This window comes from Petromyzon marinus, chromosome 29, assembly GCF_048934315.1.
Source record: "Petromyzon marinus isolate PM22_M1 ecotype Great Lakes invasive population chromosome 29, UKy_Petmar_22M1.pri1.0, whole genome shotgun sequence".
Classification (NCBI taxonomy): domain Eukaryota; kingdom Metazoa; phylum Chordata; class Hyperoartia; order Petromyzontiformes; family Petromyzontidae; genus Petromyzon; species Petromyzon marinus.
The window spans coordinates 9,298,269-9,316,516 of NC_133695.1; the positions used below are offsets into that span (position 1 = coordinate 9,298,269).

The 18,248-nt window shown below is 45.4% G+C and overlaps 1 protein-coding gene across 1 annotated transcript in view; it reads left to right on the plus strand.

Annotated features, from left to right (window-relative positions):
• The window catches only part of LOC116947180 (pineal opsin), a 45,845-nt gene extending 32,457 nt beyond the window's left edge, over positions 1 to 13,388 (plus strand). Inside the window, exons 3-6 of the mRNA XM_032962643.2 lie at positions 1,549 to 1,759; positions 3,814 to 3,931; positions 5,001 to 5,240; positions 7,504 to 13,388. Coding sequence (XP_032818534.2) covers positions 1,549 to 1,759; positions 3,814 to 3,931; positions 5,001 to 5,240; positions 7,504 to 7,884 — 950 coding nt within the window. The 3' untranslated portion in view covers positions 7,885 to 13,388. The remainder of the gene's footprint in view (positions 1 to 1,548; positions 1,760 to 3,813; positions 3,932 to 5,000; positions 5,241 to 7,503) is intronic.
• Positions 13,389 to 18,248: the final 4,860 nt, after the last annotated feature.

Consider the following 18,248-nt stretch of genomic DNA (forward strand, 5'->3'; position numbering starts at 1 on the left):
ACTGGGTTTTTCAGGTGGACACCATCCCCGGATGTGGAGTGAAACCTCTAAGCCAGAATAACTTGGGGGAAGGGAGAGAGAGAGGGCCTTTCTGGCCATGCGAAATGTCAAGCACATTGAAATAATTAATGCATTCATTATTATCGAGCTTTTATTATATTCACACTTAATATTAAGTAGCTACATTTTTACATATATTGTTTTATATTTATTGACATGGTGCTGCAGTGGTAACACTTGTGACTCACACCGACAAATGCCTGGGTTCGATTCCTGACTTGGGCACCTTTGTGTGAGGAGTTTCTATGTTCTGTTCCCCTGTTCTGCATGGGTTTTCCTCCAGGTCCTACGATGTCCTTCGCATAGATAAAAAAAAAATCCAAAATGTAACTGGCATTGGCCAAACATCCAAATGCTGAAAGATGTATCTGCAAATTACTCGATTGGGATTACACACGGCAGCAACGTTGGCCCCCTCTCCTGCGAGAGAACACGAAAAAACAAAACCTGGCAGGACCCTCTTTGAAAAGAGTCTTGAGACTCGGTGAGAATTTGCTGGGTAAACAAGCAGCATCACAATAAGAGACACGAAACGCATCATTTCGTGATGCTGCATTTCACAGTGGTGTACAAGCACAAATAACGTCCGTGAAAAAAAAAACTCAACATATTTGTTAATAACACTGCCTCAAATGTCTCCAATTCTTATCACTCTGGCCTCTATTTGCTATGAAGAAGAACAACTGCCAGAAACGTCGCTTTTATATGGTATGAGTGTCGACTGTTAAGATCGTATGAGTGACGCAAGCGCAGCAATAATAATAATAATGACACTTTAAAAATCGCAACGTGTGCCGTCCACTTTTAAAACACTGAGCCTGAACCAGATGGGTCATGTTCCGAGCTTAACAGATGGGAGCATTTCCGAAGGGCTTAGAACATTTATTTAGTTTCTTTGTAGAACTAAGCACCTTCGGCAATAGAGCCCAACCATGAGCACCTATGCGGTATCCTTTAATCGGTAGCTCGTGCATATATATGTATGTATGTTGAACTTCTTTCGCACCGTACGTAGCCAACCGTGCTTATTGGAGGTTTGGGGGAAAGACAAAACAGCACCTCCCATCACTGTGCGTTACTCTCGCCGCGGTGGCGAGACGTTAAGTACCTGGTATGCAGGAGGTTGTGGGTTCGATCTCGACCCTGACGCCTGCAATATTTGGAGTTTGCATGTTCTCCCCGTGGTCGCGTGGATTTTTCTTCGCGTCCTCCCGTTTTTTGCCTCCACATTTAGAATCAACATGACGCGTTCAGACTGTTTGGCTGCTATGAATGTCCACACGATAAGCCACCTTTTTGAGCTATCATTTGTGGCCAGGTCGTTTCTGAAAAAAGACAAATATAGCTCAGTGGGCCTTACCTGATCAAATAAAATAAATCGTTTAGTTTTAGTTTAGGGTGAGAGAGGGAGTGATGGTGGTAGTGGTGTGGAATTGGTTCTCTTTGTCTCTATGCACGTGTTTGGTGCGGGACTCCCCACACCCCCAGGCGTGGTCGCCCTGTGGTCACTCGCCCTGCTCGCCTTCGAGCGCTACTTCGTGATCTGCCGTCCGCTGGGTAACTTCCGTCTGCAGTCGAAGCACGCGGTGCTGGGTCTGGCCGTGGTGTGGGTCTTCTCGCTGGCGTGCACCCTCCCGCCCGTGCTGGGCTGGAGCAGCTATCGCCCGAGCATGATCGGCACCACCTGTGAGCCCAATTGGTAAGTGTGATGATGTCTGTCGTTGTGCGATCCTGATGACGGCGATAATAATACAAATCGTAACGATCGTCGTGGATGGCAATTGCTTAAGATTTCTGAGATGCACCGATCGCGCTCCAGGTTTCGAACCTGGGGTGACCATCACGGGGGTTTTGTCCGCAAGGCGTTCAGGCTCTGGGGAATTCATAGCCCCCTGGAGGTCAGGAGCTCGCAGTTGTTGGGGACTTTAAGTCGCGACTGAATACCCCCACCACATCTGTTTAACATGGCCTACTCCCCTCCCTCTCTGTGCCTAGCTCTCTATCTTGTCACATAAAGTCTCTCTATAACCAGTTACTTCCCACTTATTTTATTCGTTTACACAGATAGTGCTTTGAGATCCATTGCTTTTGGGTGCTTTAGAAATATCTATTAATATTAACCAGGAAAGAATATCTGAGCGTGAAGAATTGTTTTTTTTTACAAGAGTCCTGTATCTGGTAGAGGGCAGCTGCCGTGGTGGTGGTTTTGCACGCTCGCCCAGCATTCCAAACGCTGCAATCTAGTGGTTAGATGTTAATTACCTCGCCTGGTACACAGGAGGTCGTGGGTTCGATCCTTGCCGCTTGAATATTTGGAGCTTGCATGTTCCTCCCGTGGTTTGCGTGGGTTTTTCCTCCAGGTTCTCCGTTTTTTTCCCTCCACATTTAGAATCAACATGCATTTAGAGTATTTGGGTGTTATACATTTCCACATGACGATCCACTTCGATGAGCTATCATTTGTGGCCAGGTCGCTTCTGACAAAGAGCTACATAGCTCAGTGGGCCTTACCTGATAAATCATTTTTAAAAGAAAATTTCTTTTAAAAGAAAATAAATTGTTGCCGGTTTAATTCAATCTCCCGGCACAGCAGTTTACAAAACGAATCCCTGCCCCCCCCCCCCCCCCCCCCATTGTAGAAGTCAAACTGTGCCTATGGTTGAAACCATCATAGAGGTTTCTTAAACCCCAGCCTACTCTGTTCACCCAGCAGTGTAAAAGGTTTACACTAGGGCTGAACGATTTGGGGAAAATATCTAATTGCGATTTTTCTGACAGATATTGCGATTTGATTTGCGATTAAATTTTTTAAGTCAAGCTTCAGTTCAATATTCACTCTGTAATAGATTTAAAGCATGTGATGGAGCATTACCACATGATACCATCAAAATGTGAACTGCTCTATATATTCTAATGCAAGGATGAGAACTTAAAATATATGATTTGCTTCCACCATGTATTTATGAAAATTTTGTAATTGTTCAGTTAAATAAATAATTTTTTATTTAAAGCTTTCGTGACTGCAATGATTCATATTCTTGGTTCTTTCGGTAAAGTCACGTTGAAGGGAAACAATAAAATAATAAAATATGTATAACACAATATATGAAGGGAAACAATAAAATAATGAAAAATATATAAAACAATATATATTATTTTATTGCTCCCCTCAACGTAACTTTACCGAAAGAACCAAGAATATAAATAAATAAAGTTACAATCATAAAAAAATAAAACAATTCCATTAAGAAAGTAACGGGACTTTTCAAATCGCAAAAAAAAAATCGCAGCCCTTTGCGATTTGCCAATCACATTTTTCAAATTGCGATTTCGATTTGAAATCGATTAATCGTTCAGTCCTAAGTGACGACACCGCCACGGTCGGTCGATCAGCAGGTCGGTAAAGTGTGCCTACCCGTCCCTCTTCTAAGACGTCTCGCGAGCGTTGAAGGACAGGAGAAATGTCCTCTGGAGGACGCTCCCTGGAGCTCATTCGAGTGAAGGACCCTTCCGCCAGCAGTGACTTCAGCAAGCAATTGCAGGGGCTGGTAATGTGGAATTATCTACAACTGGCGAAGGTCCTCCAACAGGAATCAACAACTGTTACCCCCTCGTGATCAGTGAGGCAGGGAGACACTTTGAATTGTGGCTTCGACTAAAGAATGCAGTGTTTAAAAATGGAATGGTTGATGATGGATTGTATTTGCCAATGCTGATAAAGTTTAGCCTCATGTGTATATTTTATCTTTGCAGGTATTCTGGCGAGCTGCATGATCACACATTCATCCTGATGTTCTTTAGCACCTGCTTTATATTCCCGTTGGCTGTGATATTCTTCTCGTACGGAAAGCTGATACAGAAGCTCAAAAAGGTATTTTCAGTGATCGCACCGACACTTTAGACAGAACACAGCTTTAATTGTATGCCTGATTAACCCACACCTCCGATTAGCACGGTTGGCTACGTACGGTGTGAAATAAGTTCAACATACGTGCGTGCAAACATATATGCAGTCATTTTATTTCAATTGAATAACATAATTGTATGTTTCGTGTTAAAATCGGACGTAGCTTTATGATTGATTATGTGTGGTTCGGAGAGTTTGATGAAAACAAAAATCAGAAGATTGTGAGTTTTAATTGTGGTCCGGAGTCACCTCAACTTATTATGCCCTTTGCAGCAAATAAAAATGAGCACCACTTGAAATAGAAAATCAACAGTTGTCAACCTTCACGTTTCCTCCCAACATAAGAATGTGGAAATCCATCACTGGCCCAGTGGCCAACCAATGGAAAGTTTTTTTGTTTTAATTTAGTGTCGCTTCACGTCGCACACCAAAGGCATTGAATGTTGGTTATAATTGAATGGCCTTGATGACTTTAATAGCGTTCTCAAGCCACAAATAGCTGAACGGGTGCGATGCGTTTGTAATACTGATTTCCATGAATGATGGGATAGAATTCCCAAATGGCCAAGCAATGCAATGCAGTAATTGACTTGTACACGAAAAAAATACACTTATATATAAGACAACAGCTCATCACAGAAAAAGAAAAAAATTTCTGGCTTCAACCTTCGCACATGATATGCACGAGGGGGCAGGGGGAGGGGTGTGGGGGGCAGTGACGGGGCGTGGGGGGCAGGGGGGCGTGGGGGGTAGAGGGGGCGTGGGGGGCAGGCCTACCTGAGTCGTGGGCAGAGTGGACAGAGTGGACAGAGACAGGAGGCAGGGCCAGCGTCAGAGGACAACGAGTGGCCGATTGTGTGTGTGTGTGTGTTGGGGGGGGTGGGGGGCTAGCGATCGGGGACTAGTGACCGAGTCAGCGTAGCTAAGTAAAAATAGGCGAAGCTGAGGGAGTGAGACTGGCCCGCTTGGCACGTGTCCCGGTTGAGCCTCCCGGAATGTTGAGGGCGCTATCCCCGTTACGCCCGGCGGCCAGGCGTCGGAGACGCAGCGGGGGCTGGAGTCAACTCGGCGCGCCGAGCAGCAGGTGACGCGCATGGTGGTGGTGATGATCCTGGCGTTCCTCGTGTGCTGGATGCCCTACGCCACCTTCTCCATCGTGGTCACCGCGTGCCCCACCATCCACCTCGACCCGCTCCTGGCGGCCGTGCCGGCCTTTTTCTCCAAGACGGCCACCGTCTACAATCCCGTCATCTACATCTTCATGAACAAGCAGGTGGAGCGCTCGGCGTGCTTGGGCAAATTCCGAGCAGCTGTGGAGGCCGGAACGGTACACGAAGGGGGGGGGAGGGGGGTAGATGACCAACACCACGCCCGACCGCCTTTGTCTCGCTCGTTGGCGATGTTTACACGTAGCACCAGGTGCTCGTTTGAGGCTGAGTCGAACTAGGGGAGGCCCACGACCGTTTCAGATATTCGTCAAAGGTGTTGGACGTGAACGGGAATCGAACTCGGGGCGCCCGGTTCGTAGCGCACTGCAGCAGTAAGCACTGTTCCACTGCTTCACCAACACACAGGCGCGTACAGGCAACAACACCAATGATGCCCCATGTGGCTTTAACAGGGCCAAGGGCCGTTAGCCAGTAGCAGCACCTATGGAGGCCAGGACGGCACACGAGCGGGCCGATGGCCGGCGCCACACATGCACAGAGACATGCATCCGGCAGTAGAGCAGGTGGGCTTGTGAATGCGTCTTGTTCAGCGGACTTTCATGAAGTGCTGTCACTTCTCGTATACACGGTGTGTGGCGCTGCATTTCGAATAAGGAACTTTATGATCTAAAATTACGATGATGATGTTAAGCTCAGGCTGCATGCTGTTAGTGACGATGATTTGTGAACCAACATTCCAGCGAACTGAGATTATTTATGGGGATTTAAAAAAAAAATCACTGTTGTTGAGTACAGGCACAAAGACCCACAAATAACAAGCAGCCAGCAATAAACAGCACTCATGAAGTTGCAATAGATACGAGTAGACAGTTTATTAAAAAAAATTGCCGGTATCAATTTTTTTTTTAAAAGTCCCATATGTAACAGCTCAACCCGAGCTATTAACGCTTCGATTTTCCCATTGTCGTTGTGCTGTTCACCTTTTAGCAATCTCTGGCCTAACGTTTGTGAGACAAGGCCATAAAGGAGTCTGTCTCGTGTTGGACAATGCGCTCCAAGGACAATGTGCACATTTTCAAAGCGTGCGTGTTTGCATGTTTCACCACAAGCGTGCATGGTCAATGTAGACTTGATGCCCTGAAACAGGTGGCTACTTGGTATTTGAACATCTTAACATTGTATTATTGCCTTTTCTGTTTTCATCGTATATATTTGATTATTTTATTGTTTCCCTTCAACGTGACTTTACCGAAAGAGCTAAGAATATAAATATAATATTTCATGAATGGTTTATCTCAATCTTTAACTGTTATACATTTATAATGATTTTGATTTAAAGCTTTCATGACTGCACGGATTCATATTCTTGGTTCTTTCGGTAAAGTCACGTAGAAGGGAAACAATAAAAAAATATAAACAATAAAATATTTTTTTAAATTGTTATTTTATTGTTTCCCTTCTACGTGACTTTACCGAAAGAAGCAAGAATGTAATTATAATGATAATGAAGGGTGGTCCAAAAGTCAGGACACATAGGGCTATTTAATTTATTCAAACAATGCCATTAACACATTTCAAATAGTTTATTCTTTAAATTAACATTTTAATCTATTGTCATTATTCACGTCTCTTTTCCTTCCCTGTGGGGGTCACCACAAATCTGTCGTTTACAAAACTCGATCCAGAACCTTGAATGGATCGAGACTAAACACAATTGATGAATGTTCAAAGGTTACACCTGTAATTGTAAAATGTTTTTTTAAGAGTTAGAAATTAACTCATGCATCATTAATGTTCATGGAAGCCAGTTTTAACATTGTTAAAAAAATAGATAAATGAAATAACCCTATGTACTCTGACTTTTGAGCCACCTTATAACTCACGACGAATCGAGATGAAGGCAACATGTGTTCTGTCCTCACTGCTCCGTGACTGCTTCCTGCAGATACCTCAACATTTGCGAAAGAAAATCAAATAACCGATGTGAATTGTTTAAATAAAATTAACTAAATTTATTGTTTTACAAGGTAAGGCCCACTGAGCTATAAAGCTCTTTTTTCACAAGGGACCGGCCACAAATGACAGCTGAACGAAGTGGCTTATCGTGTGAACGTTTATATCAGCTAAATACTCCAATCCCATGTTTCTAAACGTGGAGGGAAAAACCGGAGGACCCGGAGAAAAATCCTTGTGACCACAGGGAGAACACGCAAACTCCAAACATACAAGCGTCAGGGTTGGGATCGAATCCACGACCTCCTGTATACGAGACGATGCAGTTAACATCTCGCCACCACAGCGCCAATGGATCACGAGATGAGATAAAGGCGCTGGTGCTTTGACCCCCCCCCCCTCCCACCTCCCCAGTTCCGCGACTGCTTCGTGCAGGTGTTGCCGTGCAAAGGCCTCAAGAAGGTTTCCGCAACCCAGACGGCCGGTGCGCAGGACACCGAGCACACGGCCTCCGTGAACACGCAGAGCCCCGGCAACAGGCACAACATCGCGCTGGCCGCGGGCAGCCTCAGGTTCACCGGCGCCGTCGCGCCAAGTCCGGCCACTGGGGTCGTGGAGCCAACGATGTCTGCGGCCGGCTCCATGGGGGCCCCTCCGAACAAGTCGACAGCTCCTTGCCAGCAACAAGGGCAGCAGCAGCAGCAGCAGCAGCAAGGGACGCCAATCCCGGCCATCACTCACGTTCAGCCGCTGCTCACCCATTCGGAGTCTGTGAGCAAAATCTGTCCGGTGTAGGGGCATCGCGCGGTAGGGCAACGCACCAGCGGGACGGGGGCAGGGGGCAGCCTTGAAAGGAAAACGATTTGGGTGCACTGCTCCCTCTGGGCAGTCGAGCTGCGTCAGATGCAGGTTGACCGGAGGCTGCATCGTTGGGGAGGGGAGGTGGGGGGGGGGGTCCTTAAGGACAACGGTGCGATGGTTGGTGCAGTTGGCAACGTGACGAGCGGAGTTACGGGCAGGGGGGGGGCGGGGGGGGGGGGAGCCGCCGGGACTATTTCAGGAGCGAGAGCCGTACGTGAGTCTACGGTGCTCTCATGAGAATTTGCCATGGTCTATGTGCTCACGCTAAGTGATTTTACGTGAGCGTCGTACGCCCCCCCCCCCCCCAACACATACGCCTTCGACAGCACCACCACTCCCCCCATATCTGGCCAGCACCTGGATGTGACCGATTATTATTATTGTTATTATTACTGGCTTTTCGCACCATGTGCGAAAGGGTAAAATCTTTTGTCCTTTACGTTGTGCCAGCAAGCTTCAGATTCTCCATTGCAAAGCAATGTTACCATGTGAGACAAGAGCTGCATTACGTCGCACATGTATGCATATAGTTAGTTTCAATGGCGATGCCACTACCGACAAGGGGAGGGGGTGGGGGGGTGGGGAGGGGGAGCAGCACTCTTGCCATGCTGCGTTCAGTCCATGCATCCACAGTCAAGCATTCTAAGAGTTTGACCTATCCATCGTTTCACATTTAAACACAACGATGTATGTATAATATCGATGTGTGTACATGCGGTGCCACTCTGTTGTGACGTCACAATGCGTTCCTGTAAACCCCGTCGTCGTAAATCGGATCGTCGTCAAGAGGACCCCATTTTTTCGAAGAAACAGTAGCAGCATCACTTGTCGATGTATGTCTCGTTTTTTTCTCTTTCTCTCTTTGGGCGTATTTAACGTGGTCTAATAGGTAAACAACCACAAAGCACGCTTGAGAATAACGAAAATCTCCACGCCAGGTCACATCGGGAACCAAACCGACTCTGTTTTAAGACGCGTCGTAAATCGATGTATGGTGGCATATAAACGTCATAAATGTGGATCATCCTAAATCGAACCATTGTATACCGGAGACTACCTGTATATGTGTGTCTGTGATCCTGCATTGTAAGCAGTGCGCAAGTCCCTGGATAACACTTCACTAAACATAGATTGTTCCCTTTAAGGGCAGTGCTGTTGACCAGCGGTCCCCAACCTTTTTGGCACCAGGGACCGGTTTCGTGGAAGACAATTTTTTTTCACGGACCGGGGAGGTTTTTGGGGGGGTTCATCATTGGGTCTTTCCCCCTTTTCAAAGAAGCTCTCCAGCGACGTTTGTTTTTTTGACTCATTTTGGCTGTAAGGGGTTAGAGCTCGTGGGCTTTATACCAACACTGTGGCTGAGACAAGCGCGCAGTGCGGGAAAGAGGCGCGGACGGAAGCGGCGAATAATAAAAAAATGGGGGCGGGCCACGTGCGGACTCACCGCTCTCACCTCCTGCTGCTGCTGTGCGGCCCGGTTCCTCCTACCAGGCCACGGACCGGTACCGGTCCGCAGCCCGGGGGTTAGGGACCTCTGCTGTTGACGGTCGCTCCTCTTCATCCGGCGCTGCTGAACCTCGTGGCAACAGTTCCCGCATTTCCACGGCCCGCCGCATCCAATTCTTCCCCAGGGAGGACAATTTCCAGCGTTGAGTGCTGAAAAAGCGCCACTAATTGTGATTCACCCGGAGGGGAGCTGGTGGGCCGAGTTGATCCCCACAGCCTTCCTGTCGCACGTGGGTCAAGCGCTTCAACCCGCAGCGTCACGTGGCACTAACGTCCGTCAGTCTTTCTCAATCCACTGCTGGACGATGGCCTTCCCACAACAAGTTGCTCGCCATAGCATCGTGCACACTAGCTGCGAGTGTGCATTTCTGGTCTAAATGTTGATATTTGTGATTGTTGTTGTTGTTGTTGTGGGTTTTATCCTGAATGCAAATGAAACACAGGTGCATTCCCTGGTCCGACTTTTTCAGAGCGGTTGATTGGGCTTCATACTTGCAAACGGAAGCTTGAAAAACGTTGAATTGCGCAGCCCTGCAATTGCTTGCCCACATCCCTGCTTGGGGAAGAGCCTCCACTAAAAGGCTATCAATAGGGATCCTCTCAAATGTATTTGGCCTACTCTTCCACGCTGGCCAGACGTCTTAAAAGAAATGGGAGAAACCCACCCCCTTACACCACCAACGCTGGACTAACCCAGTCATACGGCTGGGTAAACAGCAGTGAGCGGGGTCTAGAAATCTAGCCCCATTGTTTGGAATGCCATGTTGGAAGGTTAAAACAGTGACCTATTGATTGCAAGTCACAGAGTGCTGACCATTACCCATGGCAGCATTGAGGGGATCCTCAGGCGGGGGTTGACTCTGCCCCATCATTCATGAAATATTAATGAGTCACTACCAAATGCAATGAGCCCCTGCCTCCACTTATTTAAGCAGGGGGACGCTTTCAACTTCGGAGTCCCCCCTGTAATGAAATGTAAATACGTTGAAGCGATCGTAGTCGCAATGCCGGGGTTCGTTGATTGGTCATCACAATCGGGTTGCAACGCACGTGAGAGATTGAGGTTTCACGCTAATACTGGTAGGAACGAAGTTGTAAACTGAGTGTACCAGCCTGCAATAGATTAATGTGTCCGTCCGTCCGTCCCCTTTCAATAATTTTAACGAAGTGAAATCTCGTGCTGTTGGGTGTAAAATCAGCAATAGACAGCGCAGAGACTTGTCCTACCAGCCCACCCTGCAGGGACCTGTTTATAGAGGCGCCCTGTTGCTTCTCTTCAACGTGGAGTACAATGCGTCATATCAGACTCGCTCGCAATTAGGCGATATGTGAACTGGCCGTTCGTTTGATTGTTAATCCGCTTGTCCTGGTGACGGTAGCGGCTTGCAGCGTGTTGAGTAGGGCGGTCTGGACCTCCCTTACCCTAGCGACAGACTCTAGCACTACAATACTATACACTCCACTACTATACACTACTATACATTACACTACTATACACTACTATACACTACACTATACACTACTATACACTACACTATACACTAGTATACAGTACACTATATACTACTATACACTACACTATACACTAGTATACAGTACACTATACACTACTATATACTACACTATACACTACTATACTATACACTACTATACGCTACACTATACACTACAATACAATGCACTATACACTATACACTACAATACTATACACTACAATACACTGCTATACTATACACTACAATACACTACACTATACACTAGTATACAGTACACTATACACTACTATACACTACACTATACACTAGTATACAGTACACTATACACTACTATATACTACACTATACACTACTATACTATACACTACTATACACTACACTATACACTACAATACAATGCACTATACACTATACTATACACTACAATACTATACACTACAATACACTGCTATACTATACACTACAATACACTACACTATACACTACTATACACTACACTATACACTACACTATACGCTACTATACACTACACTATACACTACTATACAATACACTATACACTACTATACACATACTATACACTACTATACACTACACTATACACTACAATACACTATACTGTACACGACAATACACTAAACACTACAATACACTACACTATACACTACAATATACTATACAATACACTACTATACACAGACTATACATTACTATACACTACAATACACTATACACTAAAATACACTGTACTATACACTACAATACACTATACACTACTATACACTACACTATACATTATACACTACTATACACTATTATACACATAATATACACTACTATACACCACACTATACACTACTATACACTATACCATACACTACTATATACTACACTATACACTACTATACACTATACTATACTCTACACTATACACTACAATACACTACACTATACACTATAATACACTACACTATACACTACAATACACTATACACTACACTATACACTACAATACACTACACTATACACTACTATACAATACACTATACACTACAATACACTACACACTACAATACACTACACTATACACTGCAATACACTACACACTACAATACACTACACTATACACTACTATACACTACACTATACAATACACTACACTATACACTACTATACACTACACTATACACTACTATACACTATACTATACACTCCTATACACTACACTATACACTACTATATACTATACTATACACTACTATACACTACACTATACACTACTATACACTATACTATACACTACACTATACACTACTATACACTACACTATACACTACTATACACTATACTATACACTGCTATACACTACACACTACTATACACTACACTATACACTACTATACACAGACTCTAGCTCTTCCTGGGGAATTCCCAGGCGTTCCCAGGCCAGCCGAGCGACATCGTCCCGCCAGCAGCAGCAGCGTGGTCCTGGGCCGGCCCCGGGGTCTTGGCCCAATGTGCCGTGCTGCTGCTGCTGCTGCCCGGGAGAGTTCCAGGGGGAGTCTACCGGGGGGCATCGTCACCAGGTGCCCGAACCACCTCAACCGGCTCCTCTCGATCCGGAGGAGCAGCGGCTCGACTCTGAGATCTCTCCCGGGTTACAGAGCTTCTCCCACGATCACGGAGAGTGATGAGTCCGGCAACCCTGCGGAGAAACCTCATTTCGGCCCCTTGTGCCCACGATCTCATCCTTCCGGTTATTATCCAAAGTTCGTGACCATCGGCGAGGCTGGAAACGCAGATCGACCTGTAAACCGAGAGCAAATCGGACAACACAATGATCGCGGATCTTTTATCGTATAATGTATCATCTGAGATGCCGCAGTGGGGAGATGTCATCTCCCTCGTCTGCCAAGCAGGAGGTCGACGTTTCGATCTCGAATCCTGACGCCTGCTATATATTTGGAGTCTGCATGCTTTCCCCGTGGTTGCATGGTCTTCCGTTATATTTCTCTCCACATGTAAACACGCGGTTTACAGGATTTGGCTGCTGTAAATTTCCACGTGATAAGCCACTTCGTTGAGCTCTCATTTGTGGTCAGATTGCTTCTGAAAAAGAGCTATACAGCTCAGTGGGCTTTTCCTGGTAAAATAAAAAAAAATAGTTTCGTTTTTAGTTTAGTGTCGTATTATCGTTACATCGTGGCAACCCCTCATGGGGGGAAAAACAACTCGACAAAACCCGTAGTCATTATTTTGAAATGTGTTTGCCTTGCGTCGCCTGTCTTGAGAAGGTTTATTGTTTATTGTACTGTTTGCTTTTCAATAGTAATCTACATGCGGCAGCGTCCGTCCGTTACACCCGGTGTGTAACAACTCTGGATCTTGCATGTGAATTGACTTGTACAATAATAAAGGATACGGAGTGCATCGATACTGTCGCATGCCGTCTTAATTACGCATTCGGGTGAATATCCGGTGTCGCGTCCTTTATAATCATGTGTTACATATGAGCCTCTTCTGTATGGATTTTAAATCTGTGCGATTACACGGACCCCTCAAACTCGACTGAAGAAGCAACAGAAACGTGTGTTCTGTTTTCTTTTTTTAAGAAGGATGTTAAACATTTCACGGACAGCCACGAGATCTTACTTTACATTTTCAGGGCACCTTAGCTCAAGACACTTTACATAGTTGAAAAGCGGTAACAACAATAGAGTTATCTTAGATGGCAGGGGGCAGTGCAAGTGCTGAGGAATGAGTGACCTTAATGAAGGGCCACGTGGGGGGGGGGGGGGGGGGGGTGGTCACGAAAGGGCTATCGGGGAGGGATGGGACGGAGTGGAGGGGCGAGGGGACGCGGAAAGAAATTGACAATGGAGAGGAGGTGAGGCTTTAAGAGGGGTGGTTAAGGAGGGGGACTGTTTAATGCACAGAGGAAGTTTGTTCCGGTGGCACGGTGCAACATTTATTGTGGAGAGTACACGGCAAGAACGTGCAAAATAAGAATTAGAAACAGGTTGGTTGGATTTATGGGACTTGCAATGAGGTTGCATATGAATGTGCCTTGGGAAATTATAGCTATAAGACTCTGGGGAATACAGCCAATTTGGTACAATCAACAATCTTCACAATTGGATGCAGCTGGGAGGGAGCATTGAATGCAATGTTCTTGAGTAAATATCATGGCGAGAGCTTAATGGAAAGAATGCCATGATGTATTTGAGAGAGAGGACACGGCTCACAGAAAGAGAGAGATAATCGTGACAGCGATGTACCAAACACATGCAAGTCAATTTAACGTGTCTGCTATTAATAATTAGATTTCTTTTCTTCCAAGTAAGCATGCTGAAAATAATGCCATATAATACACTGCAATCTACGATACCAGATGTCAGAAATAGGTGCAAATTATGGGGGAAAGAGAGGATACTTAGTGTATCAACTAGCAATTTCCATTATACAGTAGGTTGTGAGATGGGCGTTCATTTGCACACAGATTGTGTTATCTGAGTGGGCTGTTGATGGCCTCTGGGTGGACTGTTGATGGCCTCTGCGTAGACTAATTTGGACCATGGAGGGAGCAACCCTACTGGTGAGTGATTTGAACCAGTCCCACTCACCCATCACCAGCCAACACAACCGCCCAGCATGAGGTTATGGACAATAAACCCCTGTGACAGCAACGTCACGGGGGGGGAGGGGGTGGGGTGGGGGAGGGTCTTCATCTAGCAGTGGATTGACAAAGTGTTGTTGATTATTAAACATTGCATGCATCATTTGAACGTGTAACGCGCAGAGTATTCGCTCACTCTCGTAGAGAGAGAGAGAGAGAACGGCACGAGAGGCACGAGGAAACAACAGACACGTGATTAGCCGGCAAACAACAATTGCCCGAGCTCTGGAAGTCCTCTACATATGGATGTTGTGATACGTCAGTGTTTACACGTGGGAGGAAACCTCAGCACCAGGAGATAACCCACGCGTGCGAGGGTGAAACACTCTACCACAAACAGACAGAGCAGGCCAAGTCCGCATTGTTGCTGTATTGCCTTCTGGTACCAAATACAAACACAAAGATTCCCCGCATAGCCTTAACTGACTGTTGAGGAAACTGCTGTTAGTGAACACGGATGGAGCCTGGCACGGCACACGAGGGACTTTGTTGTTTCCCAAGTGGCAATGTTTACACACCGCACCAGGTACTCATTTGAGGCTGAGTCGACCTAGGGGAGGTCCAAGACCGGTACAAACAAAGGTCACTGGTCGTGAGCGGGAATCGCGCTTGTATAGCCAGGTTCGTAGCGCATCACGAAACACCACTACACTATGGTAACCTATTCTTTGGTTCTTTCGGTAAAAGTCACGTAGGTATAAAAATTACAAATAAAATAAATTAAATCACGACGTTTCGGGCGCAACACAAGCATCCACCATCAGGTGTGACAACCACAGCAAGAAACAACATTTTTTTGCCCACTTCAGCAGTTGTTTCTTGCTGTGGTTGTCACACCTGATGATGGACGCTTGTGTTGCACCCGAAACGTCGTGATTTTATTTATTTTATTAAAACTTTTCTACCTACGTGACTTTACCGAAAGAACCAAAGAGTATGGATCCCTGTAGTCACGAAAACTTCAAATCTAAAAATTAAACAAATAAAAGACACTAATGTAGACTGTAGCCTGGTTCTTAATATAAACGAGTGTACTGGCAGTTTATAATGTAGACTGTAGCCTGCTTTTTAAGCTTGGTGAGCGTATTGGCAGTCTAAAATGTAGACTGTAGCAATGGTTATTAAACTGAGTGAGCGTACTGGCAGTCTATAATGTATATTTATTCTTTGTTTTTTTCGGTAAACCATGGTACCCACCACCTCAACACCCACGTGGAGTTTGGCAATATTTGTGCAGTCCCTCGAAGCTTGCTGCTTCGACAGTGCTGGGTTATAGACCACCATCACCAACCCACGGATGAACTCATTTATAACTGTTCCTGCATGGTGGATATAAACTAGAAACTATTTTTATTTTATTTTACCAAGTAAGATCCACTGAGCTCTATCGCTCTTTTTCAGAAGCGACCTGGTCACCAATGATAGCTCAACAAAGTAGCTTGTCGCGTGAATATTCATAGCAGCCAAAGAGTGTACACTAAACGCATGTTGATTCTAAATTTGGAGGGAAAACCCGGAGGACCCGGAGATAAATCCACGTGACCACGGGGAGAACATACAGACTCCAAATATACAGTAATAGTTTTTTACCCTTTTATCTGGCACCAAAACTGACACCTTTATACAAGATATTATTTTTGCAATAACCACAACACAAGCAGTCAAAATGCAAACAAAAAGAGACAACTCTGATAATGATATGCACTGTCCTTGAAATTGATTGGTCCACACCCGAGACGGCTTTTCTTAGAGCCTAGTCTCCACTGGTGTTGGACCAGATGATGCCAAAAGGCGTCCAACACCAGTGGAGACTAGACTCTAAGAAAACACCGTCTCGGGTGTGGACCAATCAATTTCAAGGACAGTGCATATCATTATCAGAGTTGTCTCTTTTTGTTTGCATTTTGACTGCTTGTGTTGTGGTTATTGCAAACATGATCCCTTGTATAAAGGTGTCAGTTTTGGTGCCAGATAAAAGGGTAAAAATCTATTACTATATCTTGCTACTGGCAAAGGAGGTCTCATAATCCAAATATACAGGTATCAGGGTCAGGATCGAACCCACGACCTCCTGTATACAAGGATAGGTAGTTAACATCTCGCGACCGTGGGTTGGTGTGGGGCGCCTCCTTTCCCCACCGTTGTAACAGTTGGGAATTTATTTTTCATCTCAACTCTCGTTATATGGTCACACTGCGTCTGGGGAGACGAAGCGCGATTCCCTTCACAGCAGAAGCTGCTTTCTTTTGCACAGCTCCGGGAGGGAGTTCACGTGGGGCTACGTTCCATCGCAATTTAAATTCAATATATTATTTGGCGCCGCCGCTGCTGCTGCTGCATTGGCAAGTGGTGTACAAGCACAAAAAAAACTAACTCAAAACATTTGTCAATAAGACAGTTTCAAAAGGAAAGGACATGACGGTCAATGTTTCTGGGGCAATTGTGCTATGAAGAAGAGTCGTTGTCCGGAAATGCTTCGAGTTTTTGTTCGTGTCAATTTGAATTCCATCAAGCATTTCTTGGCATTTGTGTGAACAACATCACGCACGCACGCTAAAAAAGCCAGAGTTCAGCTTGAGATGCGCAAGTTATTCCCATACATGTGGCAGTTGGAAAGTCGTAACTCCATGGCCTCTGTGATCACAGAAATGCCCTTTGTTGTAGATGTGTTTTCATTGTTCTCATTCGGAGACTCGGATAATCCAGTGTGGGAAAGTCTGATGCATTTAGCCGCCATATTAACAACCAAAGAGAAAATATATGGCGAGGCTTAAGAGATTCCGCTTTGGTAAATGTTCAGAAAAGTTTAATTAAGGATTACAATAATTTGTAGGGCTTTGGACGCACATTTGGTAATGAGCTTCATTCAAATTGTGGCCACTGATTTTCCAAGTTTTATTTTTAAGCTCTAAGGTAGAGGTCATGTTTAATTGCACGTAAGCCCCACGTAATTACCAGTTTGTGCTGCTTCATGTAATTGGTGACATTTCAAAGATAAACATAGTGTGCCCGCTTTAATGGTCTGCGATATGCACTGCCACACACACAAATTGTGTATCTCGTGTGTAACTTGCAAACCACAGCTGCAGTTCGCACCTGGCACATTCGAGGGCAACGTTGTAGCCTTGTGCCTCATAGCAGAACAACCCTGAGTTTGATTCCCGACTTGGGCACCCTGCTGTGTTGAGTTTGTGAGTTCTCACCCTGTTCCGCATGGGGTTTCTCTGCATTCTTAAATTTATTATCATAGCTACCCCCCCCAAATTCCCTCCCGAATGCAATGTTACTGGCAATGGCCAAAATATCGCAATGCTGAAAAATGTCCTGAAATTACTCAATTGGGCCACTACCGAACATTGCCCCCCCCCCCTCTACTGCGAAGACTTGGCAGGATAATCCTGAAAAATAAGCTGAAAAATAATTACACAAAAGGCCTAGGAAACGTTTAGATGGTTATATTGATGTACATTGTATTCCTCCTGATTGTTCATCCAGTTGCGTTTCTGGCAAAGGTTACGAAGATAATTCATTGATTCCATTATCAGAGCCAACAACTGACAGCCGCGTCGTGGTCTAACTTGGCACGAGCCACCCTGGGATCAGACGATGTACCATTGATT